Here is a 25,959-nt window from a genome sequence, read left to right as displayed (position 1 = left end):
GTAGAATATACACTTCATTTTGAGGTCACTAGCACTTGTGTCTTCAGACCGATTAACTAGGATGAAAAATAACTGGGTTTGCCGAACAGTGACCATCATGTTACACATGACAACTTTCCCAGTGATCTGGGTGAGCCTTATGTTTACTTTCAGCAAGGCAGTCTTCCCAAGTTTGCTCCCTGATGGACTTCCAGTTGGACAAGAGAGAAAATTAGCCAAGGGAATTTCTAGTTTGGCCATTGCGTAGGCAATAACAAACAACTTGACAATCTTGTTTGCCTCTTGTTTGCCCCAGCACCTACAAGATGTCTATTCATTATTGCCAATTTGAGGTTCTGCAGTGTAACATGGGTAGAGACTTTCAAAGCTGATAGCTCTTTGCTGCATTTCACTGCCTGCATGTTTATTTACATTGTCCTTTTTCAAGGAGCAGCCCACGATGTCAACAAAAGTGGCACTGTATTTCACAGTGGCCCAATCTGAATGTGTTCTTTTGTATCCAGAGAACAATAAGTTCTACCAACCACAACTTCATCACCAGATTCATAAGAGCTCTTCACCCCAGCCTGCCATTTTTTTAACTCTCCCCAAGCTAAGCCATTCTGCTGTTCCTTTCTACTCCTGTGTTTCCCTTAGTTATTTCCCTCTTTTCCAAATCTTATAGCTCTTTGGCAGGTCCGATAAATAGATGCAATCCTGTGAACTGTCAGTATGAGAAAGGGAAAAAATATATATTTACTATTAATTAGCATTAGAAACAGAAAACAAAGCTGTTTTTCAAGGTCAGTTTTTAAAAAATTATATTGATAAGATCCTAAGTACAAATTTTTCATGTGAAAACATAAATATTGCATGGAAAGGACAAAAAAATTGCTTCTATAACAACCTGAAAGTTTATGAATTAAGCAGCCAATTAGTCAACTGGCCAAAGAGTTCTCATGAAATGACTCTAAAATATACCTAGTTCTAAGCCATCTCTGAGAGTATCCATTGAGCTTCATTTATTTTTTATTTATTTTAAGCACCTCCTGGCTCTTGAGAAAATTAAGGCAAAGTTAGTCATTTCCAAAGGGCAGAGAAGTTCCCTGGTTGGGAATGGAGAACAATTAAACTACTGAGTGTGGGAAGGAAATGTTTAAATTTTTTATTTTTATTTATTTTTATTTTTTTTGTCTTTTTGCCATTTCTTGTGCCGCTCCCATGGCATATGGAGGTCCCCAGGCTAGGGGTCTAATTGGAGCTGTAGCCGCCAGCCTACACCAGAGCCACAGCAACACGGGATCATTAACCCACTGAGCAAGGGCAGGGATCAAACCCGCAACCTCATGGTTCCTAATCTGATTCGTTAACCACTGCGCCACGACGGGAACTCCAGAAATGTTTAAATTTAAAAATTACTTACAAATATTTATTATTTGTAAATTAAGATCATTTACAAATATATATTATTTGTAAATAAAAATATACTAAATATTTGGAATGACACCAGTTAAATTATTTTAACTCCCAAATCAGATGTCTGGTGTCATCAATGTAAATGCAGTGAGATCCAGGCTGTGGGTTTAGACAGTGGTGCCCTTCTTTCAGCACAATGCATTGTAAGAGTGTTTTACACAAGCCTGGATGATAGAGAGTAGTTTTAACTCAACTAAATGGATAAACGACTTTACTCTGAAAAAGAGCTGCAGCCTGACATTCAGGCTGATAGTGCAAGAAGAAGCAAACCAGAAAATGATACAGCTGCCTCTTCCCCCGGGATGAATTTTTCATCAGTTATATTACCAAGCAAAAACAATGTGGGATAAGTTACATTCAGCAAGAGTGTATGCTCAGAAGTTTTCTTATAGTAGAGGAGTGTGATAGAGCACTGGTCTAGAGGCACATAACATGAAATACCAATATGCATGCTTAAAATATATTTACCTCCAAGAACTATTATCTATGGAATAATTGCAATCTTTGGTGCCTCTGCTATATTCTCTCCTCCTGAGAACTTTGGATTTATCTATAATCCTTACTGTAAAATTGAGGTCTCCAGGTTGTCAAAGTTGAGGTCTTTCATCTCCAGATCTTACCTATTTTAGAATGTCTACTTGGAAATACTGTTATCCTAAACCCAAATTAGCTCCCCATCCCAAGTTCATTATTGTCACCCTCACTCTAGGATGTGAGCCAGAGAATAGCATAGAGGTTAAGAGCATGATATTTGGATCTGGGCTGCCTAGGTTGAATTTTCCACTCAGCTGTGACTTTGGACAAGTTACCTTTCTTCTATGATTTTTGGTTTTGTCATTTATAAAACAGGAGAAACATTAATACTTACATCGATAAGCACATCATGAAACAGGAAAATCCAAACAAAACAGTCTGACATAGAGGAAATGCTCAAAAACATTAGCTATTATTTTTTTTATCTGTGTTCAAAACCTTGGGGTCCTTCTAGACCATCTCACTCACATTTTTTAATCTCTTGTTTCCCATCACTCACTGTGTCCTTCTGTTCTCTCAAAAGCTGGTCTAGTCCCATGGCCACGGCCCTAAAGAGACATTCATCCTTCTAAATTAGGCAAAAGCCAACAGTCTCTTACATGCTCTTCCTTATGCTGCCTCTCTCCTTACGCTGCCTCTCTCCAACTTTAATCTATACTCAAGTCTATATATGAATCTAAACTGTATATTATTCATTCATTCATCTATATATGACTCTGGAACCAGGTACATTAGCGTAGGATTCATCTTGTAGATCCTCTCCTCAAAAACCTTCCTGGGTCCCCTGTTCTCTACTGGATATCACGTAAACCATGTCCTTGGCTTTAACAGCCTCCAGAGTTGGCTTTACTTTGCAAACTTCCTTTGCAGTCCAACCTGCTTTCAGTTCGCCTTTTCTGAAGTACAAGTTCCACTGAAGTTAGCACCCATTCTCCAGTCATTTTCTAATTATCTGTTTGCCTTTTCTTCTCAACCCTGAAGGCAAAAGAAGTATGTTTTACTTTCTTTTTAACCCCCACCTCAAAGCACCTGGCGCCAAACACATAAAAAGATTGTAAATACACATTTATTGATCGTTTGATTAAAATATTTGCAATATAGAAAGCCATGGATACTATTTATCATGGGTTATTAAGGAAAACTTGGATCCTGAGATATGCTCTTGATTTTTTAGTTGGAAATCAAGAAGACATTGAAGACTCTTCTTCAACCAGATGTTTAATGCCACTGTCAGGGATCCCACAAATATAAATGAATTATGCTAGGCATTAGAAATACAAAGAGGCATAAAACACAGTCCCTTCTTGGTCTCCTTCACTCATATGCTAGCTGGGGGTGGGGATGTCAAGTTCATAAATATATATGAATAAAACAAGGACATAAGGGCATAGATAGGGACGATAAAGGACAGAATGGGCCAGAATAGTCTCTGGATCATATCTAATGTGGCACTTCTTAGGTATCCTACTTAACTCTTATGACTGGCTTAAATATCCTAATTTTGATTAGTCAATGTACGTTTGTATAAGAGTAACAAATCAATTAGGCTTTTGAATTTGGTCACTAAATGCATATTTTTGAAAAAAAAATGAGTTAAAAGTTAACATGTGACAAATCTATATCTGATGGAGATGCTTTTTGAATCACAAACTATTTCTGGTGGTACCTTATTATTCACCTTTGTCTTCTTCCTAGTACATTTTTTTTTTTACTTGAAGTTCTCTTTTTCACTCTCATTTTCTAGTCTCAAAACTTGACTCCCAGCTCATATTCTACAGAGATTTTACCCATTTTGCCCTCAAAGAAATACTGAAGATATTTATTGGCTTGGTTTAGTGTTGCTGATGTTGTTCTGCATGGAACAGGTTCGAGTGTTCTGTACTTCTACTGCTAATTAGACTTTAAATTTGAAAGTATTGCACAAGAATTGTACAAAGTAAGAAAAGGTTTAATTCACTAGAAGGTCCAATTAGTATTGCTCTGACATACAGGACCAATACAACTATGTATAATCATTTGATATATTAAGCTAAATCATCAGTTTAGTAATTTTGCAAAGTGCTAACCAAGATTATTTCTGGTTTCAATGAAATGACATACATTACATGTTAGGAAACAATAAATAAAAAGTTGAAAATTTAAGTAATTTTATGGTTAATATAATGGCTGGAATCAAGAGGAGAAAAAGCCACAACAGAATATGTGCTGATTAGTGATATATGAATTATTTCTCAAAGTGTGTTGCTAGTAATTCAGTCCTGGAAACTGCTTGGTGAAAAAAATATATACTCCATTGTCAAAAGGAACGGGGAAATGCTATATACCATGGCTCTTTAAAAACTTCCAACACAGATTAAGTTACTAAGGCCCCTAAGAAATCTTGCAGTAAAGAGACCAATTTGACTTCAAGTCAGTATTTCACAAACTCATTTAACCACCAAACTTTAACTTTTTTTTCCTTAGAAATCATAATTCTGGCAGTCCCAGTGTTAGAAGCAGCACACTTTGAAAAAGTCTGGTACAGATTAAGTGCTAAAGAGTTTGGAAGTGGAAGAGGTCTCTTGCAGTTGGGGAAAACCACCATGAAGAAGGAATGTTTTTGAGTTAGATCTTGAAGACTGAGGTGAAGATGAGGCAGGGGAGGCATCACAGAGAAAGGGAACATTCCCAGCAGAAAAACACAGAGAAAAGAGCACTGGGTGTAGGAAGAAAGGTTTGGAAGGACCTGTTTAGAGGGAAGCAGAAGGTTTCTATAGGGCAAAGGTGGGGAAATGAGCATTAACACTATGAAAAAGATACTACATAGCAGAATGATTAGCAAATTACGTATTCTTATGCATTTCCCCCCTCATGTTATCATAATTTCTTACATGCTCATTTGATCCTGAAAGTGATTACTTAAAACTTGAATGGACTAGGCCAGCACTGTCCAATAAAAATAAAGAGCTACAAATGGACTTTTATTTTTATTTATTTATTTATTTATTTATTTGGTTGTGCCAAGAACTGAATCCACACCCAGCAGTGACTTGAGCCACAGCAGAGACAATGCCAGATCCTTAACTGCTAGGCCACCAGGGAACTCCTACAAATGGACTTTTAAATCTTCTAGCAACAATATTAAAAAAGTAAAGATAAATAGATTCACTTAATTAAAAATATTTTATTCAACTGAACCTCTCCCAAATATTATCATGTCAACATGTCATAAACATAAAAACTATAACAGATTTTTCTCTTTTGGCAGAGGCTTCAAAATCCAGTTGGTATTTTACAATTACAATAGTCTCAATTCACACCAGTCACATTTCAAGGGCCCTATCATAACCACATGCCCAGTGCTATCACCTTGGACAGCATAGGTTTATACACAAACATAAATTTTCTGGATAAAGCAGTCAATTTGGATAGTTTTCTAGTAACTTTAATCACAATCAAAAGTTTTAAACTCTTGCAGATTAAATGGTAAGGCATATTTGTTTTACATGTCTGTGACATTTATGTTCTATTTTTTGGCTGGATTTAAAATAGACAAACCAGGTATAATTATAGATTAAAAACGAAAAGCTCCACTTTCCCTCCAAATCAGCTAATGCATATAAATAAATCATCTTCTTATTCTCCTATGGCTCTCTTTTAGCTGTTGATAAGTTAAGAAAAAAATCAGTGGGTTTGTGACAGCTAAACACAAAGCCTCTACTATATACGCCAGCTGACTTGTAGCCACAAACGTGCTCTATGAAGCTATTTTTCAGATTCTTAAAATTTTAAATGATTCCTCCTGCTGGTGCAGTTTTTTCGCACTTCACATTTCTGCATAAGTGATCGTGTAACTGAAGATTTCATGTCCCGAAGGCATTATACCAATACTTCCAAATGCTTCCACTTAAAACACAAAGCAGTTTTATTTACACCTCCCATTTTTGATTGCACTAAAGCCATTGTGGAGGAGGAAAAGCTAGACACCTGCTCTCCTGCTTTTGTCTTCTACCAATTGTCCTTCCTGAGAGCTTGTATGTTTCTTGCTAAGTTTCCAGAGCACATTTAATACCTGTCAGAAACTGAGTGAATCTGGCACATTCTTTAAATGGAAGCCCTGGAAAATCTGCTGCTTTAAAAATGGAAGATGAACACCAAGGCAACGGCTGTGCTTCTTAGTAGAGAGCTCTTCTCTAAACAACCAATATGGACTTGGAATAGAAATGGGAAAATATCCAAAGATAACATCATCTTTGAAAGTTCATGGCTTTATTCCAGAGGTTTTTGAATGACAGCACTATTAACATACTGGCCTGATAATTCTTTGTTGTGGGGGCCATTCTGTTATTGTGTATGTTTAGCAACATCTCCAGCCTCTATTCACCAGATGCCGGTAGCATCACCCCCACATCTGTCCTTACCCAGGTCTTGACAAATCAAAAATGTCCCTAGACATTGCCAAATATCCCCTGAGGCAAAAACTGTCCCCGATTGAGAACTAACACGCTCTTCAAAGACTAAAAATTATATACGTATAAATATAGTTTGAGCTCTAGTTTCAGGGTACAAATCCATTATTATTATTATCATTATTTTTTTTTAGGGCCACACTTATGGCATATGGAGGTTCCCAGGCTAGGGGTCTAATCAGGCCTACCCCAGAGCAGCAACGCTGCTGAGGCCAGGGATTGAACCCGCAACCTCATGGTTCCTAGTCGGATTCGTTTCCACTCTGCCATGAAGGAAACTCCTAAATCCATTAATATTATTATCTACATCTGTTCTTCTTAAGAGCTTGTAACCTTTGGAAAATGGATTAGATTCACATAAAAATCTCTTGGGTCCCACCTCCTCAATCTCAATGATCTTGTCTTAGCTTGCTCTCTAAATTAAAATTAAACACCCCACCTCATTTTTACTTGGAATTGATATGCCATAATGATAATGCTGACTTTCATATATAATCATTACATGCAACAGAGAGTGAAAAGATGGAGCAGCTTGAAACCCCACATATATATTTCAAGGACATTTATTAAAATTGTTTTTACAATAACCTGCACTCCCTAAAGAAAGAAGAAAGGCACTAAAATTTTGCTGACATCTATTTGGTATCTTTTGGTAGTACCACAAAGAAAATGCATAATTCATGTTTTAAATAGAACCCGGGGCATTTCCTATCATACATAAAATACTATGTATGAATAAAATGCTTCAAAGCAGGATTTACATTTCTCTTTCTCCTTTAAAACAGTTTAGCAATAAAGCATTTTATACTTAGTACAGTCTATTCCCTGTCATATGTAAAATCTGGATGTTTAAGAACAATGAAAGCTAATTCCATGTTTGTAAGCTTATACATTTATTTTGAAATGACAGAACAGGTCAAGAGATGTATCATGAGGACAAGAAGATGGTAATTTCACAGAGGCAGCACCTGGAGCAATGTATATACACTATTTGTTCTCTGCTACCCTCTGGTGGTTTCTTTTTTTTTAAAAGCCTTAAAGAACCACCATTCTTATCACCGATAATATCAATAGCTAATATTTATTGGTAAACACTATTTAGTACACTTCATGAAAATTCTCCCATTTAGCCCTTAACAGTTTCTTAAGGTGGGTATTATAACTCACACCTGAAAAATTAAGAAAACTAAAGCTTAAAGTGTTAAAGTATTTTGCCCAAATTGATCTTCCTGGTAGAAATGGTACTTAAATTCATATCTTCTTTTATGCCAAGGCTCAAGTTCACTGCATGTGTGTTACTGCTTCCTTGGCAACCCTTAATGAGAGCTGGCCTGACACCATGAGCCTTGTGATTCAAGGCGGCTAATGGACTTTTTGGCAAAACAGCAGAGTCTTGTCATATTCTCATTTAAATTAATCAGATTCAACTATTCAATTTGAGAGAGAGGGAGACAGAAAGAGAGATATTTTTAATAGTCTACACATTTCCAGCTTAGGCTGGGGAGTTAACATTGAAATGGGAGATGAGAATTTGCTATTTCTTTAGTTCTCACATCTCACTGAATCATGTGTGTTTCTAGTGTTTAAAGATACAAATATTTTTATACAAAGGTTCTAATTATAAACCAAGAAGTTCTGTTATTTAACAAAAAAACCCCATTTGGATGCTAGAAGGAAATTGGCTAAACAGTGAACTTTATGGCCATTTTAAAGAATTTTCAAAGTTAATTTAAATGTTATTATTGTTGTTGTTATTTACTCTGCATGCTTTCTCCAAAACCTCAACCCAGCATACAATGTGATTCTACCACCTTTGTTCATGTATACTTGCTGGGAGAACAGGGGGTCAGAGTGGTTTTGAGGGGGATGTTTCTCCATCATTTTCCAACAAGAAAAATGAAGCCAAAAAACACAGACTTCGTGGAATCATTTGGAAGAGTAAAAGCATATCCTGCTCTTTCAGAGCACTGCTGGCAAAGATGAATATATTTTAGAGATTCTCAAGATGTATGCACTTCAGACTGAGCTGGGGCAACAATGAATGGTAAATGTCTTATTTTTAAATTGGAGAGTCCTTTGAAAAAGTCACAGTGAAAAAGATTGTGCTGATAAGCTCAACAACTTATAATGCGAATTTCCCCTTTTTATTATGAGTATTTTGTAAAAAATAGTAAATATGTGTATTTGACTCAACTGCATTATATTTTGGGTACAAAAGGATGGATGTTCATCCACAAGACAAATATTTGAATGCCTATGAAAGGTGAGACATTGAAAATAGAGCAAAAATTTTATCAGGCAGTGAAAATGTAGGTTTATTTCCTTGACTTATTTAATTACTCTATGAAGCAACTAATCTATGAGAATGAAGATATTTATTGGCCCTGGCAATACCTATAAAATCTGATTTGGTAGATTACATTTATGCAGTATTATTATATAAAACATATCAATGTATTGAATTTTAAGTGGAAACCATTGTCATTTCTGATTTAATACTATGTGAAGTTTTATTCAAACACCATATATTTTAATTTCTGGAGTGTAAGTTCGATTCTACCAATGAAAAAACTTCTTTGGGTTGATTCTTTTTCCCACTTCTCTTCCCCAACCTATCCCAGACAATGCAAGGCAGCCAGAGGCTATTACTGATAAGAGAGAAGAGCATATCCATTGCGTTTATAGTTTCTATACAAAGAATATTTATTGGTTAGCTTGAATAAATTGCTCATGCCTTGATTACAACTGTCTTTGTGCAAGTACTATTGACTGAGCTTGGATCCTAGCTATGTATGTAAAACATGGACAATCCATACATGCTTATGTAGTCAAAGAACTTTAATTAATCCTTTAATAGCTGATGAATGTTCATCATAGGTACATTTATTTTTGGCATGTAATTGATTTTGTTTCTTGCTCTCTTTTTGGAGAACGGAAAGAAAATAATTGCATTATTACAAGTATAAAGCAATTGTTTTCTCTCTGTTTTTTTCCAAAAAGTGAAAGAGCAAGAGGGAAAATTTCTTTACGTAGGTATCAAAGGGAACCTTAACATACGGCTTAATATATATCTTAACTTCTTTTTGTGCTCTAAGGAATAAAAGAATCTACAGGTTCTTTTTAAAGAACTGAATGGGATAACACCTTTCAAATTATAAATCTTCTAGATGAAATTACTGGCTCTTGAAATTTATAGCATAGTAATTAAGTATGAAAATCCTGACTTCAAATGTAATGTTGGTTTTCCCCATCATAATAATTCCTTTTGATAGAATAAAGTCAAATTTATATGCAGAAAACCATTCCTCATGGTAAAGTCATATTCAAGACAAATTTTATTTCAAATCTTAGATCTTCTCCCTATCATGGGTGTGGCAGTGTTTTCTTAAAGAGAGGAAAGCTATATGAGTGCATATTTTATAAGCTTCTTTTTATTCATTATTCATACCATTAGAGACAGAAGGAATATATCTACACTGCATTCTCTCAGATGTGTCCTCTGAGAAGTACACTTAGCCTTAACCTCAAAGACTGTCTTTCACTGGGGGCTGGAGGGAGGCTCCATGAAGATGGCAGATGGCCTTCCTCAGACATATTCTTATAGTAAAGCTGCAGTAGGTACCAAATTCCACTGGGATTTAGTTTTTGTCTACATGAAGTAGGCCAATAGCACTTTACCCTAAAATAACTGGAGTAATTACAACATTTGATAAGTTTCAAATTAGTTTTGCTTATGTGTTTTGGAAATATTACTTTCTGAATATGAAAATAAAGTCTTCTTTAATTTAGAGAAAGTTCACGTCACTTATTTATGTACTTACATAAATTGTAATTATGCATCTTGCAAGAATGTACAGCTGCTTTAGGCTTATGAGTTAATATGCACTGAAGATGCTGTGGCTACCTAATTAATATTTAATTTTTAAAATGAGGACAGTGGGTCCCTCCCCTACTTGAATTAAAAAGGAGCTACTAGGAAGAGTTCCCACTGTGACGCAACGGGGATTGGCAGCTTTTTGGGAGTAATGGCTTGCAGGTTCGAGCCCTGCACAGTAGGGTAAGGATCTGGTGTTGGCACAGCTGTGATTGTGACTGTGCCTCAGATCTGATCCCTGGCCTGGGAACTCCATATGCCGAGGGGCGGCCAAAAAATGGGAAAAGGAACAAAACAAAACCAAAAAAAAAGGAGCCATTAGCCTAAACTTTTCTGAAAAACTCATTTTTGAAAAATCCATTCATGAAGTCAAAATACACTAATAAAGTAAGGGCTAAAATGTACTATGTAATTTAAGAATAGGAATGAAAACATGTTTTTCTGTTAATATCAGAATGAACTTTTTATTTGAACCATCTACTTAATATCAATTATGAATGTAATGTTAAAAAGAAAACAAAAAAATGAATTTTAGAAGTAACCTCTTCCTGTACCCACTTCTGCATGTATCTGAGATTGATGCATAGTTAATTGTTATCTCAGGATAACAATTACTGACATTAATAAATGAAGTTCTCATGTAGTTGGTTATTATTATGAGAAAGAATGTCAAACATGCCTGTCATTTCAAGGTTGCTGTGTATTTAATAAACAGTAGTTGAAAAACTTAGATTCCGGGGTCTCAGTATCAAAAGCAGTGGTCATATCCAATTTCATAATAGTATCAGGGTTTTGATAGACAAACTTGAAAATTCAACTGAAATACAAAAAACGTAAGTCATTTCTCTATTAAGATTTATAGCTTGACATCCAGAAGTTGTATGATTAAAAATGACTTAAATGTTTTCTTAATAAATTAGGCTGTTGTACATGGTACCCAAGAGGAAATGAGATTCTCCTGTAGAATTAAGAGTGTCAGGTTTGGCATTGAATGGATTGCTTTGGCAGCAGTCAGTGGTTATCACCATTTAAATTGGTTAAGAACTTAGAGTATATCTTGTAGAAAAATCTCTCTATCTTTTTCCTTCTCTCTTCAGGAAGATAAAGGAAAAAACAGAGCTAGAAATATGTGTTCAGTTGGATGGAGGCAAGTGGTGTACACAGTAGTTAAGATTTGAGGTTTAGCCTTTTAAAGAACTTGTGTCAATAAATGACAAGGGTTGTTCGCAAAACTGAAAGAATTGAAAACACTTTAAAAATAATATATACACATTATTCCCTAGAACCTTTTCAATAAAAAACAATGAGAGCACTCACATAACCGTAAATACTTAGTGCAGTGTGTTCGCCACCATTACCAAAATGAGGATGTATTTTAGTAATTTCCTTTTCCTTCTTTTAACATGTAGGCAAATTACTAAGCCTTGCATGTTCTGCATGATTTATTAGTTACTCTCATTCCTTGAATTATTTTGAAGTGAATTACAAAGGAATACACACCACATTCCAGAAAAAGCTTTGAATGAATTAACTTGAAAAATCCCAGAGGAATTAATATACTATAGAAGACATTACAGTTTTTCATATTCATTGGCTGAAGGCACATCTGGGACATTTTAAGGTTAAAATTAATAATCTGAAGAAGGAAGAGGAAAACTAACTTAGATTAAGCATCTACTATGTGTCAAGGATCATACTGGACATTTTAATATACATGACCCTTTTAACTCCTTCAGTAGCCTTCCAAGTAAAGTACTAGCCATTTGTTCTAGATGAGGAAACTATAGCCTGAGATGGGTGTCAGGCATAGAGGTATGGTAAGTGCTGCTGAATAACTCAAAACACTATGTTGTATATTTAGTTAGAGATATGAGACACAGAGAAGTAAAACTGGACCCTCTTTTTAAATTTTACTTTTCTATATCTGACTCCCAAAACACAAGAATTTCAATAAAACATCTTGCTTTGCATTCTCAAAACTAAATATATTTTCACCCTTATGGATTTTATTCCTTGTGTCCTATAACTCAAGATTATTGAATTAAACTTGATAAATCCCTCCCCACCCCTCAAAAGTGGATATATCACTTTAGTATCTGAAATGATATTGCTACCTCAGGTAGACGGGAAACCATTTTCAAAGGACTTATAAAAATTATGCAGGAAGATAATTCTTTTTAAAGCAGTGGGTCTCAAACCTTGACTAAATCTTAGAATTACCTGAGAAACTTAAAAAAAAAAATTAATGCCTGGGGCCCATCATGCGATTCTAACGTGCAGCTTAGGTTAAAATACATTCTAACGTGCAGCTTAGGTTGAAATACATTCTAAATTGCAGCTTAGGTTGAAATACATTGCTCTCAGTTTCCATCCACAGTAAGAGCACCATTCTTTTGCACTTGCTTTGTTACTGCGCCCACATGGCTTCAAATAAATGATATTTGGGGTACCAAGTGGGTGTGAAGAATTAGGGACAGCACAGGTATGACAGCTCTTTATGATTCCAGCAATGAGATAACTCAGTAACAATAATCACCATCCCATTGGGAAAGTTTTCTGAACTTCCGCAAAACGGTATGACTTACTGGAGAGAAAGCTGCCTTAGGGCAGCAGGCAATAAGACGCCTTACCCCCCTTGCTGGGGTGAGAGTTCAGCTGACATCTACTTAATGCCAACCAAGGAGACTGCAGCCTATAGGTAAATGACTGTATTTAAATCCAGTTTTACCTGCAAGAGTCTCCATCAACGTGTAAATCCAACAATTAAATTCATGGTTGCTATTTTTGAAAATCTGCACACTAGATATTTTAGCAACAAATAATATACAGAATTCTACTCAACAGCAGAAAGACACTTTAATCTGTAACAGCCCCCAAACAGGACAGCATGGATAAACTCTCATGTACCACAGAAGAATTCAAATTGTACAACCTCAAAACAATTAACATAATCACATTCAAATTAATTTGATTAAATGCTTCTAGATCAAGAGCATTATTTTTCAGTTCCCCCCCCCAAAAAAAAAGCCAGCAGTATAAAATTATCAAGTCTGGAATAAACTCAGGTTAGTAACTCATTGAAATTCAATTACTCACTCAACTGCCATCTAGTTGGCAATTGAAGGAATGGTTACATGCCACTCTTGTTAGCAGTTCTCTTCTTTTCAACCAAATCAGAAATAATTCACGGTGAAGTACACAGGAAGTAATTTTATGTGACTTAATGAAAGGAAAGCTGCATTCTACCAGAGTGGCAAGTTAGGGATAATTTTTATAAGACATGATTTCTAATTTCTTTGCAAGAATCATAAATCAGGCTGTGTAAATTCTTTGCTGTTTAAATGTTCACTTGGAAACTTAAAACTTCTCCAGATTCCTTACAACTCTAAAATAAGGCTTTGGAGTTCCTTTGTGGTACAGTGGGTTAAGAATCTGATTGCAGTGGCTTGGGCTGCTGTGGAGTGTGGGTTTAATCCCTGGCCTGGCACAGTGGATTAAAGGATCCAGCATTGCTGCAGCTTTGGTGTAGGTTGCAGCAGCAGCTTGAATTCAATCCCTGGCCCAGGAACCTCCATATGCCACATCTGTGGCATAAAAAAAATAATAAAATAAAATAAAATAAAAAGTCTTCTCTGGAAAAATCAGCAATCTTTTACAAAATGAGGCTTAACCTTTTACAAAAGTTAACCACACTTTCCTTAACATTTTTATGACAAACCTTTTACCCAAAATGTAACTCCCTGGCAAAACAAATCTCCCTCCCTCATCACCACAAGCAAACTTACCTATTAAGAAGTAAGCAAAAATCACTGGCTCAGGCAAATATGAAGAACTACATGAGGTTTTAGTTCTGGAGCCAACGGTTGGAGAGGTATTTAAATGAACTCAAGCCTCAGATGGCTGTGGCTACCCTCTCCAGGGAGACCAGAGGAATCGGCAATGGTGCGTAGAGCTTCCAGGTGCCTCCCCTTGTTCTAGGTAGAATGCTAATGCTAAAAGCACAGTTTGTATTCCTGTTCGCTCTGGAAACACTGATGCACCCTGACAAAGCTTCCAGCTTAAACATCCTGATGAGGAAAAAATAAGTTCCAGAGAGATGGGACCTCCCGTGTATACTAGTAAAACAAGCCACATGGTGAATGTGTAAATCTGAACAATTGGACATTGGTGGTCACATTAATGCTATCTCATCTCCTTTGAAAGATATATTAAAGACACTGAGAAGAGGAATTTTCCACTTCTTTTGAATGTCTATTAAGGAAGTCAAGGATGTGTCTCTGAATTTTTTCCATCTCTTAATTTTCCCCAGTGAGCAAAATTTCATTGGAATATAAAAGCAGGGAGGTAAAAAGAGAAAGAAATTCCTTAGGGTAGTGAAATATAGATCAAGGCATAGCACAATGGGATGAAAAATGCAATGAAAAGTTAAGGCCATAAAGAGAAAAAAAACAATTTTTTCATATGTTAACATATGTCTTAAAGTATAGGAGAAATTTAATTTCAAATTATTTTAATGCTGTTTTTCATTATATTAGAGGAATATAAAGCAGATGATTACTATCTAATTTAATTTTTTAAAAATAATTTTGAAGTGTTTTATGTGTTATCACTGTCTATACAGTTGATGAAGTTTGTTTTCCTCTCTTTATATATGAAACTTGGGTAACAGATTACATGGTTCAATGACTGGGGCCAGAATCTTTAGAGCAAGTGATCAAGCCATCATACAAGTCTCTGCAGATATTTACTGATAAGCACATCAATAATATATCAGTCACTTGATCTAATGCATAAGTTTATCATATTTCAGCAAGGGAACTCAGGTTGTTTTTGCTTTTTCCAATGGGGAAAATAAGTGTTTAGGTATTTCCAGGACACTGAATGTTTTCAACCCCACTGGGTTTCATTTACTTTTCATTTTTAAGTTTCTTAGCTGGATATCAGAATGCAAATGGCAAGAATCATAGGTGTTCAATACAACTACTCAACTAAATCTATCTTTCCAGTACTTTTTTATGGAATGTGATTAATACTATGACTTCTGAGTTGAGTTCAAGACGGTTGATGAATTTTCTGGACAAACTTCAGTGATAAGTGGTGACAGCTAAATAATAGATGCTGGATTGAAAAGTTTGGGTTGCAAAAGTGCAATATAAATATAAAAAATATCAGATTGGGAAGCAGTGTGAGAAAATGACCTAATATATTTCTTAATGAAGCCTCTGTAAATAAGTTTAATATAACTGTATAAAAAAGAACTGATTTATACTCCCAGTTTGTTTGATATTGCTACTGTTGGGGGAAAAAATAAGTCTCTTTGCCTGGAAAACTTTTCCTCAAGACTTTGGCTGAACCCCCTGCCACAGTTACCTCACTACAAAAAGAAACAGGAGAGAACAGATTAGCAGCTAGAAAATTATGACTGTTCTATACTTCCCCTTTCCCCCGAAAAAAATTCTCAACAAGGGGCACAAGGTAGAGAGGCCTAACTATTCTTTTTCAACTGCATCATTTCTTTCTCTACTTCCACATAAACCCAAAGGATTCTTCTGGATCTTGCCTTTTGTGCTTTTCCCTATGAATAAACCTTATTTTTCCAGATATAAAAAGGGGGAAAATGACTTATTCACTGCTAGCTAGAGAAAGAAGTTTGCGAAGGTAGGAAACCTTTCATGAGCAGGTCAAGAGAAAGATTTCCAAAGAGCTAGAATTTATGTGATGGCATGGAATTTACAAAGATGCTTGAATGTGCAAAGACAGGTTGAGGTTTTGATAAAGTAATGGCTAAGAGCTCAGACTTAGTTCTGAGTTTTGATTCTGCATTATTATTGCCTGGGTTACTTCAGAAAGTCATTTAACTCAGCCATAAAAAGAACGACATAATGCCATTTGCAGCAACATGGATGGAACTAGAGACTCTCATACTGAGTGAAATAAGTAAGAAAGAGAAAGACAAATACCATATGATATCACTTATAAGTGGAATCTAATATACAGCACAAATGAACCTTTCCACAGAAAAGAAAATCATAGACTTGGAGAATAGATTTGTGGTTGCCCGAGGGGAGAGGGAGGGTGTGGGAGGGATCGGGAGCTTGGGGTTAACAGATGCAAACTATTGCTCTTGGAATGGATTTACAATGAGATCCTGCTGTGTAGCATTGAGAACTATGTCTAGATACTTACATCGCAACACAACAATGGGAGGAAAAAGCATGTATACATGTATGTGTAACTTGGTCCCTATGCTGTACAGCAGAAATAAACAAATAAATAAATAAAAATAAATTAAAAAAAGTCATTTAAGTCTCCTCATTTATAAAAAAGGGAATTATATTAGTTGGAGGGAAGTTACACAGGTAAGCACTTTAAAATGCCTCACATTTAGTGCACACAAAAATGATGTTAGCCATTATTTTTGCTCTTGGTAATTTAGTGCCTTGGGAAAGATAGATAAATGTATATGTTTCTACAACTTGATAACTGGAGCATGCGTATCTCTTCTAAAGAAAGTAACTGTAAATCAAAAACATCTGATAGGTGCCACAAATTCTAGCTCTTTTTGCACTTAGTCATTCATTCATACCTTAATTCATTTAACAAATATTTATTGAGCACCCACACTGTGTTAGGAACTGTGTTACATGCTAGAGAAAAAGCAGTGAAAATGGTAAGCAGATACAGTCCTTCAATGGGCTTAAATTTTAATGATAATTAAGGCTGGTATTAATTTACATGTACAGGTAATAATTATTAAGTTTTAGGCTTTTCAGGAGTAAGAGCCATATGTCAAAATTCTTTGTAATCCTCATGATTACATGCATTAGATATACATGGACTGAAATTGTAAGTGACACTAAATGTTCTTTATACTTATAACAGGTAATTCAAATATGGGTCCATTATTTGAAAACGCATAGCTTTTCCTGTGGTTTGAAATTATATGAAGAATGCCCTAAGTGTTTATTGTAATAAAAGTCAAGGAGAGAAAGTATTATAATGGGCTTAAGAAAATCCAAAAAAAAAAAAAAAAAAAAAAAAAAAAAAAAAAAAAAAAAAAAAAAAAAAAAAAAAAAAAAAAAAATAATGGCTAAGAAAATCCAAAACGAAGAGTTTTTTAAAAAACAAGTAGGAGTTGACAACAGTTAAATATTATTGCTATTGGTGAACTTTAATGAATAAAAGAAGTGTAGGAGGCAAATAATAAAAAATGCCCAAGCTATACCTCAAATAGTTTAAAAACAAATATTTGCCAATTCAACCTCTACTTTGTACACCACAAAATACAAGCTTTCCTGCGAATCTGATTATGAAGTTGAAAAATGAGTTCATTTCTAAGTCAATATTTGTATTCTTTAAGCCATTAACGGGAAGAAATATCAACTCTTTCTCTCCCCTCCTTTATCTGACCTTGTGGTGGGACACAAAGGTAGAGCGAGTTTCAGCACCATGGACAAAGCACTCAAAGCATTCAGCCTTAGGAGAGATATAGGGCATATTTCCCTTAAGGTTGAAACATAAGAAATAACTTTATGGGGATTTCCCATTGTGGCTCAGCAGAAATGAATCTGACTAGTACCCCTGAGGACACAGGCTCGATCCCTGGCCTCACTCAGTGGGTTAAGAATTCAGCATTGCTGTGAGCTGTGGCATAGCAAATGCAGCTAGGATCTGGCATTGTTGTGGCTGTGGCATAGGCCAGCAGCTATGGCTCTGATTCGACCCCTAGGCCATGGGAACTTCCATATGCCATGGGTGCAGCCTTAAAAAAGCAAAAAAGAAATAATTTTATGGTAGCCACCTTCCATTTTAAAATGTTTTAAAGACAAATGAATACTTTAGAATGTTGAGCTGGATAATATAAAGTTTATACTTTCAAACCCCTTCTATCTTATGGAAAAACATAATGGCCCTTTTAAGACACCACTGTGATAAATGCATTTAAGTGTCATTAGGTTTAATGGCTCCTACTCACTTGACTATTATACCATACCTTTTAAAGTTAATTTAGTGCATATTAATGGTGTGAAATTGAAGAAATTATGCATTGAGTTTCCCTGGGCACAGGTTAAACCAAGGAAGAAGCAAGAGAACAGGTTAATATTATCTTCCACCCCATTCTTCATTTGTTCTACAAAAGATGTCAGCTCTGCCCACGGGAAGGAAATACTCAGTAAGTCGAACTTAAATTGATTTTTATGGTTTTAAACTCAGGTAACTCTCTGTGGTTGGGGCAGCTAAGGTTTGCAGTTTTCTTTAGGGAATAAGAAAATATGTACACTTCTGAGAGAAAGTTCATATTTTATTCATAGTTCAGAGAATTAGATAACTTGTCACTTTCTTTCCTTCCTATATTCATCTTACAGAGTCAACTCAGAGGATCACTCAGGATATCCTTATTTTGTAATCTCTCCCTTACATCATCACCATGACGATGGTGGACAAAATACTGGTGTTTAATCAATTTAAAATCTGAGCTATATATTATGATAATACATAATATTATTATTACATGAAAAATGGAAAAATCCAAGAATTTGCACCCGAGAATACTTGATGCAGCAAAACTTTGGTGCATGGTATCAGGAAGACTAGAATCTAATTTTGAATGATGACTTGCAAAAATACTACGAATGAGAAAACTATTCACTTTAATTATGTTTGAAGGGAGAAGAGAAAGAAAAGTATATACTCACTATTGCTGCAATTCATTTAATATTGATGGATGGATGACTAAAAGAAGACAAAAGTTGGCGGTCACTCTTGCTTCTCTAGCTCATTTTAGAGCTCCAAACTAAAAAGCATAGAATAAAATTTTGTAGAGGAAGCTAAAGCTCAGGCTAATTAATGCCACTAGCTTCTTTCAAGGCATTTAGTTCATTTAACAAGTTATGTCCTGGGTTTTATAATCTCACCCTTTAGGATTATGGTAATATTGTTAATGTTGCTGAAGATTCTGGAGATTGGGAGAGAAGCCAAGAGGAGAGAAATAGAGAAATTAAGTATATAATTTTGATTTCCAAAAATCAGAGAGAATGAACCATCTCTAAAACTCTGGTAAGATGAAAATAAAATATTAGGCAATATTCTGAAACAAATGAATACAAAGATGGCTTATGAGCATTTGGAAAAGAAAAAATTGGTATAGAAATCAGCTTGGTTTCCAAAGAACAACTCAGCAAGCCTAGTTTTTGTTGTTGTTTGTTTTTCCTACAGAGAGGATTAAGGCTAGCAAATCTCAGAAATGTTTAGGACAGGAAGTCACGGATTCAGAAGTTTACTTAGACCAGGCAATTAACACAAACGAGCTAAGTGGCCCAGAGTACCATCAAATGGAACAGGTAACGGGCACTGTGAATAAAGGAAGGACGCTGTGCCCCAGCTTCCACTGCTCAGGTCAATGACATTATTTTTCTAGGGAGGCCAGAAATCTTGGATTTTTATGTGAATGTCATGATTTAAAAAATTTAACTGCCAATTTTTATCAATGAAGAGTCCCCTGATTTTAAAACAAAACCAAAATACATCTGTAGAATGAACCTGGTCCATAAGCTGCCAGCTTGGGACATGTGGCAAAGCATATGGACCTGGCAAGGCCTCTGAAAAGGCTGCACACATCATTACTGAGAATATCTGATTAGGTGATAGTACAGACATTACAATTAGATGAGTTCAAATTTAATCTCAATAAAGGAAAATTGAATCTTCCCCACGATGGCATGGGCTGACTTTACACTAGAAGTACTCATCTTAGTCACAATTCAAAAGACCATATGGAAAAATAACCTGGAGCTGAATTTTAAACTTAATGTTAATATTTTCTCATAAATGTGAATACACATATGTGTATATACACAACTTCTTTAATTCACTCATTCATTTGAAAACCTTTATTAAAAACTTATTATTGCCAAAAAACAAAACAAAACAAAACAAGACATGCCTGTTAAAAAAAAAAAAAAAACAAAAAACAAAACACCTACTATTGCCAATCACTGTTTTAGGTGCTGGGAGTTCAATAGGAATGAAAATCTCTGCTCTCATGGACTTTACAGACTATGTTTGCTATGTCATTACGTTATATGGGCACTTTATGAATGTGTCTTCTTAAGTGTGTTAACTTCCTTTCGGTGGTTTCCTCCACATTTGGCACAGGACATGAAATTACTTTGGGCAAAAAGCGCATGACACTGTGACAAATGTTAGCTAATACATTTATTCATTCATTTAAATTTTCTTTCTAAAATGTTTATTATGCACCTGCTATTCTACTAGGGCAAAATGCTAACAAGATGGAATACTGTGTCAATGGTGTAGCCTGGGATATAAGGTCGTACTTCACATGCACTGATATTTTAAATACTCTGGTAACTCAGCAGCCTATATGTCCTACCTTATCTTTGATCATCGTTTCACAAACTAAACACATTAGAGAAGAGGATGAAATCATCTGCACCTGACAGTAGTTGTTCCAACATCAGTATCACTCTTCCTAAGGAAAAACACCTTGTCTTTGTTCTTAAATCCCATCATGCTGTGTGTGAAACTGTAATTCGAAAATGAGTGGCAAACAGTAAAGTATAAACCTATGAATGAGTCTATTCTAAGACAATTTTTGGCTTTTCTATCTATTTGGTGAATGGTTAAGAAAAAACAATTTTTAAAAATTACCATATTTTCAAAAATAATCCCATTTGATTTTGTAGATAATCTAAATTTTAAAAAAATGAAGAGTCAGAAATAATAGCAGGATTTAGGCTGTGACTGAGTTTATCTCTTCTTATATTGACTCAGTTAGTCAAAGAATCAATATTCTTTTCCTTCAAATCTGGATCTGCTGGCTGGTAAGATTTAGTAAGATATTTTTTAGTTGTCCGAGAGGCACGCCCAAGTTTCTTGAGAAGCTAGGTTAAGAACAAGGTAACAGATCATCTTAATGCTTGAAAATACATTGTCTAACTTAAAAAAAAAAAATGGCCCTGAATGATGCTTTTGCAAACCACATATTGTTATAGAAAAATGTTTTCCTTTCTGATGAATGAACATTCTCACCGAAGCTTGATGGTCATAAAAGTTCATTTTAGAACCAGCAGAGGCACGATGAGCATTTTTTAGGAATGCATTATAATAATGCTGTTATGATCCTTCCATTCTTATCTACCTATCTTTTGTTCAGAGAGTTAAAAAAAATTCACTTTTAGAAGGCCAAGGTTTTCTCATCCACGGTATTTTTTCAAAGGGGTTTCTACAGCAAACCAAAGGTCATTTAGTTTAAGCAGAATGAGTTAACATGCTCTGAAAAGAGAGACAGAAAAAGCTCACATACAGATGACTTGGTGATTAAGCCTGGGAGATGAGTAATTATTATCATAAATTATACATATAAAAACCAAATATAACTTCTAGCTTCTCTAAAGCTAAATATACTTGCTGAGATGCTCCACTCTGATAAAGAATTGAAGTAATTTTAGGAATATTTTATAATTTAAAAAGCTTAATGAAAAAAAATTTTAGAAGGAATGATAAGTCATTTCTCAAATGGCTACTAGGATGTGGGTGACCTAATTCTCTCTCTCATCGCACCACTGATCACAAGCTGCTCTGTAGGACTGGGCTTGCTTCCCTCACCACTGCCTTGAGCACCTCCCAAAGCCTTGCCTTTGTACAGTATTCCCAAGGTTGTGATAATTTTAGGTGGATAAGTCTCTTTTAAAATTATATTTTTTATTTTTAACATGTCTTGAAAAATGTAACTAATATCTAAACCTGGTATTTCACAATTTTATTCCTTAGATCAAGGCTAATTAAAAAAAAAAAAAAGCATGTCAGAGTTCCCACTGTGGCACAGTAGGTTAAGAATCTGACTGCAGCAGCTCACATTGCTGTGGAGGTGGTTCAATCCCTGGCCCAGAGCAAAGGGTTAAAAGGATCTTGTGTTGCTGCAGCTAAGGTGTAGGTTGCAGCTGCAGCTTAGATTCAATCCCTGGCCCAGAAACTTCCATATGTTACAGATGCAGCTGTAAATTTTAAAAATTTTGAAAAAAATTAAAAATGTCTCATTTTAAATTATAATAGTAAATAAAGACTATTGCAATTTCTATTTAGAGATGATAAGGATACCAGAGTAACTAAAGTTCTGGAAATGGTGTCTTCTCCTATGGAGAAGGATGCTTTGGAATTTGAGGTACTTACAAAATGACTTAAAAAACTTTTTATTTTGAAATAATGATAAATTTTATAGGAAGTTGTAAAGATAGTACAGAGAAATCCCATATGCCTTTTACACAGGTTCCCCCACTGACTATATCTTACATACCTGTAATAGAACATCAAAAGTAGGAGACTGACATTAGCTCAATGTGTCTGTATAGCTCTATGTCTTTTATCCCATATATAGATTTATATAACTGTCATCACAATCGAGATACACAGCCTTTCTATCATCACAAAGATCTCCCACATGTTACCCTTTTATAGTCACAGATCCTTTCAACCCCATCTGTAAGCCCTGCCAATCAAGCCAATTGTAAGATTACTCTTTTATGCTTATCTCTTACACACTTTTACTAAAATGTGGGAAAAACCACAGGACTGGGTGTTAGGAGAGTGCTGGTTCTACATTTGCCACTGGCTAATTCTGCTCCTGGACTACTCACTCTCTGTTAGCCTTATTAGGTCATCTATAAAACTGAAGATTTGGATTTTTTTTTTTTAATGGCACCAGCATTTAAGAACCCATATGATGATTTGTCAGTTATGATACCACTTTAAAGATGACCGCATGGAGACCAAGTTAATACAATTTGATTTAAATAAGTAGAGATCAACAAGGAATAAACAGTGTGCTTGAAATGTATTCCACATTAAAATAGTGTCATTATAACATAACTTAAGAAACCAAGAGTTGCATTATGGTAAGATGCTCTAAAATTTAAAGCAAGTAAAAAATATGATTTTACTTGGACCTGTCTCTCAAGAGGACAGTTGCTGCTATTCTGCCAAATGTGTAGGTGGAGAAACTTGGCACTGTGATTATCTGACTTTCTTTGTCCCCAAGAACACCTTTTGAGGAGGAAGAAGCAAACATCTCTGATGTGTGCCTGGCCAAGTATCTGATCTGGCAGTGCTGCAGCAGAAACCTTAAGTTGAAGATTCGGAACTGCAGAGTTTAAATTTTGGCCCTTTTCTGAGAAGGAAGATTCAGACACTGACACTGGTCTTTGCTTCTGCTGCCCAAGATGGGGGGTCAGACCAGAGGACCTTCCAGGAACCTAGCAGTGGAGTTTCCTGCTCTCCTTAATGTCACTACTTGCTCAACACTGAAGAATAAGAGAAAAACAACAGGAAAGCAGTTTACTTCAAGCAACTCCTTCCACTTAAAGCTTTAAGAATCTCTTCCCACGCAGCAATTTCACCTTGGAGGTCTCCTCCTCTCCACAATCCACCCCTATTTTAAATTCACCCAGCATAAGGATGCCACCCAGAATGAGGATGTTTTGAGCTCCTAAACTGAGGCCTTCCAACATGTTGATGAAAAACGGGTGTTCCCTCCCGTTTCAAATAATCTGATGAAAAATACCCAAGGAAGCAGAAAGTTGAAAAGTGTTCTCTGGGACCGCTGGACCATCCACGTCTTTAGAGAACCCTACTGAGACTTTCTATCTGATACTATCAATTCTTTACTGAACCTTCTTTATCAAAAGGCACCATTTCCAAGCCCCACTCCTGAGGACAATTCCTAAAAGGAGACCCCAAACCAACGGCCTGGTCAATCTTTCCTGTTGCAACTAGGAGTCCAGCCTAACCATCTCAATGATAATCACACAGACACTACCCCAGCCCCACCAGTTTCCCTCTGCTGAGAGAGCCCATTTTCCACAACCTTTTTCTTGGGACGCCGGAGCACCCTAGATAGCGCTCACAGTCCCCCTTGCACCCCCCACTCCCGCTATTCACCGCCCCCACCCTTTTCCCACCTCTTCCTCGCCCGCCTCGGGCCTATCTCGGCGCTCATTGGACCAGAGAGTCTCAGTCGCCCTCCCTCGCCGGTGGGCACTGCCTGCAGAGCCCGCAAGGGCGCTCGCTCTTACCCTTTCTCTCCCAGAAGTGCCCCATCGCGCCGTCCAGGAGGAGGCATCCACGCGAGCCCGGGAGGTCCGGGCTCCGCTGGCCCAGCGCCGGGGGCGGACGAACCCGGCGGCGCCGCTGCTGTGCGCTCAGGTTCGGGGAGCTGGGCCTGGCCCGCTCCGCCCGCGCCAGCCCGGACCGGACACGTGGTGCCTTCGTCTCCCGAGCTCTCAGGTCTTGGCTGAGGGCCTTTGGCCTCTGCAGCCGCCAGGCCGCGGCCAGGGCTGCGAACCGAGTCGGGAGAAGGGCGGGAATCAAAGGGCCCGTAGGTGAGGTCCTGCTCCGGGGACTCGCGACCCTCAAGCTCAGTCCTAGTCTCCAGGGCCACAGCCGCCGGCGCTGCAGGCTCCGCACCGGCTCCCGTAGCCACTCAGGGTGGGGGCGGCGCACTGCAGAGGCTCTGTTCCCGCCGGTGGAGGGAGCCCGGGCTAAGAGCGGAAGGTCTGCGTTGCACTACCGACCTCCTCACGCCCGCGCGGATCCCTGGGGTCCCCGAGGCTGGAATCCGCCTCGTGGTATTCACTCACCTGAGTTAACCAATACTCTGTCCCCGCACGGGAGATGCGAACGCTGAAAACCGCAGCGTGGACTTGAGGTGCCCCTTAGGACAGCCTCTTCCTGGGAAAATTCCTCTCCTGACCACAACCTGAAGCGGCTAAGGAAACACTGCCCAAAACTCAGGGCGAAGGCTTAACTGCAGCCACAAGCTCTTCCCAATTTCTCCAGTGACCTTGGGCGCCTCCTCTAAACAAGGTGTCTCTGAATTTCTTGGTCCCGGGGGAAAAACGTAGCCACTCACTTTCTAACTCTCAGGAGATGATAGAAATTGGGCTTAAAAACCAAAGTAAACTACCCCAGATTTCTTTAATAGCAAGTGCAATATAGATATACTTTGCATTGATTTTAGGTAAGGCTGAAGGAAACCTCATCATTGGGAAGGAAACCGTTGGAATTTGTGAGTCCAAATGCAAAACTAATTCATCAGCCCCATTACCTGCTTTCCTGGGAAGGTAGGTCTTTGAAGAAATTTGCGGGAAGATACTTTTCTTCCCTCAGAATTGCCGAGAGCCCCAGGTAGCCCCATCAAGAACTTTCAGCTTTACTAAAGAGCTTCAAGATGGAACTAGAGGCATCGGTCTGGCCAGCTATAGTTAAGGGTCAAAGGGCAGCCACCACAGTCAGGCTAAAGGCTCTTCCAGGTGAGTTTCTTATTATGTTATTTGCTTGGTCTTAGGTAAATCTTTGTTTTTACCCCTAAAAGGAGCTTTTTGTACAGAAGACCCACCTTGCCATGGCTCCCCATCTTGCTACGGCTCCTAATCTTGCCATGGCTCCTAATCTCGCCACATTCACAAGAGCTCAGCCCATACACATACAGTCAGTTTCAAGTACAACAGATTGCTCTTTATGTGTGCGAGAACTTTGCAGTGCAAAATTTTTACGGTTGAAACCCACCAGTCTCACATTACTTAATTTGGCACATTTTAAATGTATGAAACATTTTATTCTGTTGTCCCAGCC

At 37.0% G+C, this 25,959-nt stretch overlaps 1 protein-coding gene across 1 annotated transcript in view; it reads left to right on the top strand.

Annotated features, from left to right (window-relative positions):
* LOC110260475 overlaps nucleotides 1,653-25,959 on the top strand; it is a 107,263-nt gene continuing 82,956 nt past the window's right edge. The window contains exons 1-6 of the mRNA XM_021090800.1: nucleotides 1,653-1,796; nucleotides 5,783-6,002; nucleotides 17,672-17,740; nucleotides 19,528-19,652; nucleotides 24,227-24,707; nucleotides 25,346-25,448. Of these exons, the coding sequence (XP_020946459.1) occupies nucleotides 1,653-1,796; nucleotides 5,783-6,002; nucleotides 17,672-17,740; nucleotides 19,528-19,652; nucleotides 24,227-24,707; nucleotides 25,346-25,448 (1,142 nt within the window). The remainder of the gene's footprint in view (nucleotides 1,797-5,782; nucleotides 6,003-17,671; nucleotides 17,741-19,527; nucleotides 19,653-24,226; nucleotides 24,708-25,345; nucleotides 25,449-25,959) is intronic.

Source organism: Sus scrofa, chromosome 4 (assembly GCF_000003025.6).
Source record: "Sus scrofa isolate TJ Tabasco breed Duroc chromosome 4, Sscrofa11.1, whole genome shotgun sequence".
Classification (NCBI taxonomy): domain Eukaryota; kingdom Metazoa; phylum Chordata; class Mammalia; order Artiodactyla; family Suidae; genus Sus; species Sus scrofa.
This window is presented reverse-complemented; position numbering and strand designations above follow the sequence as displayed.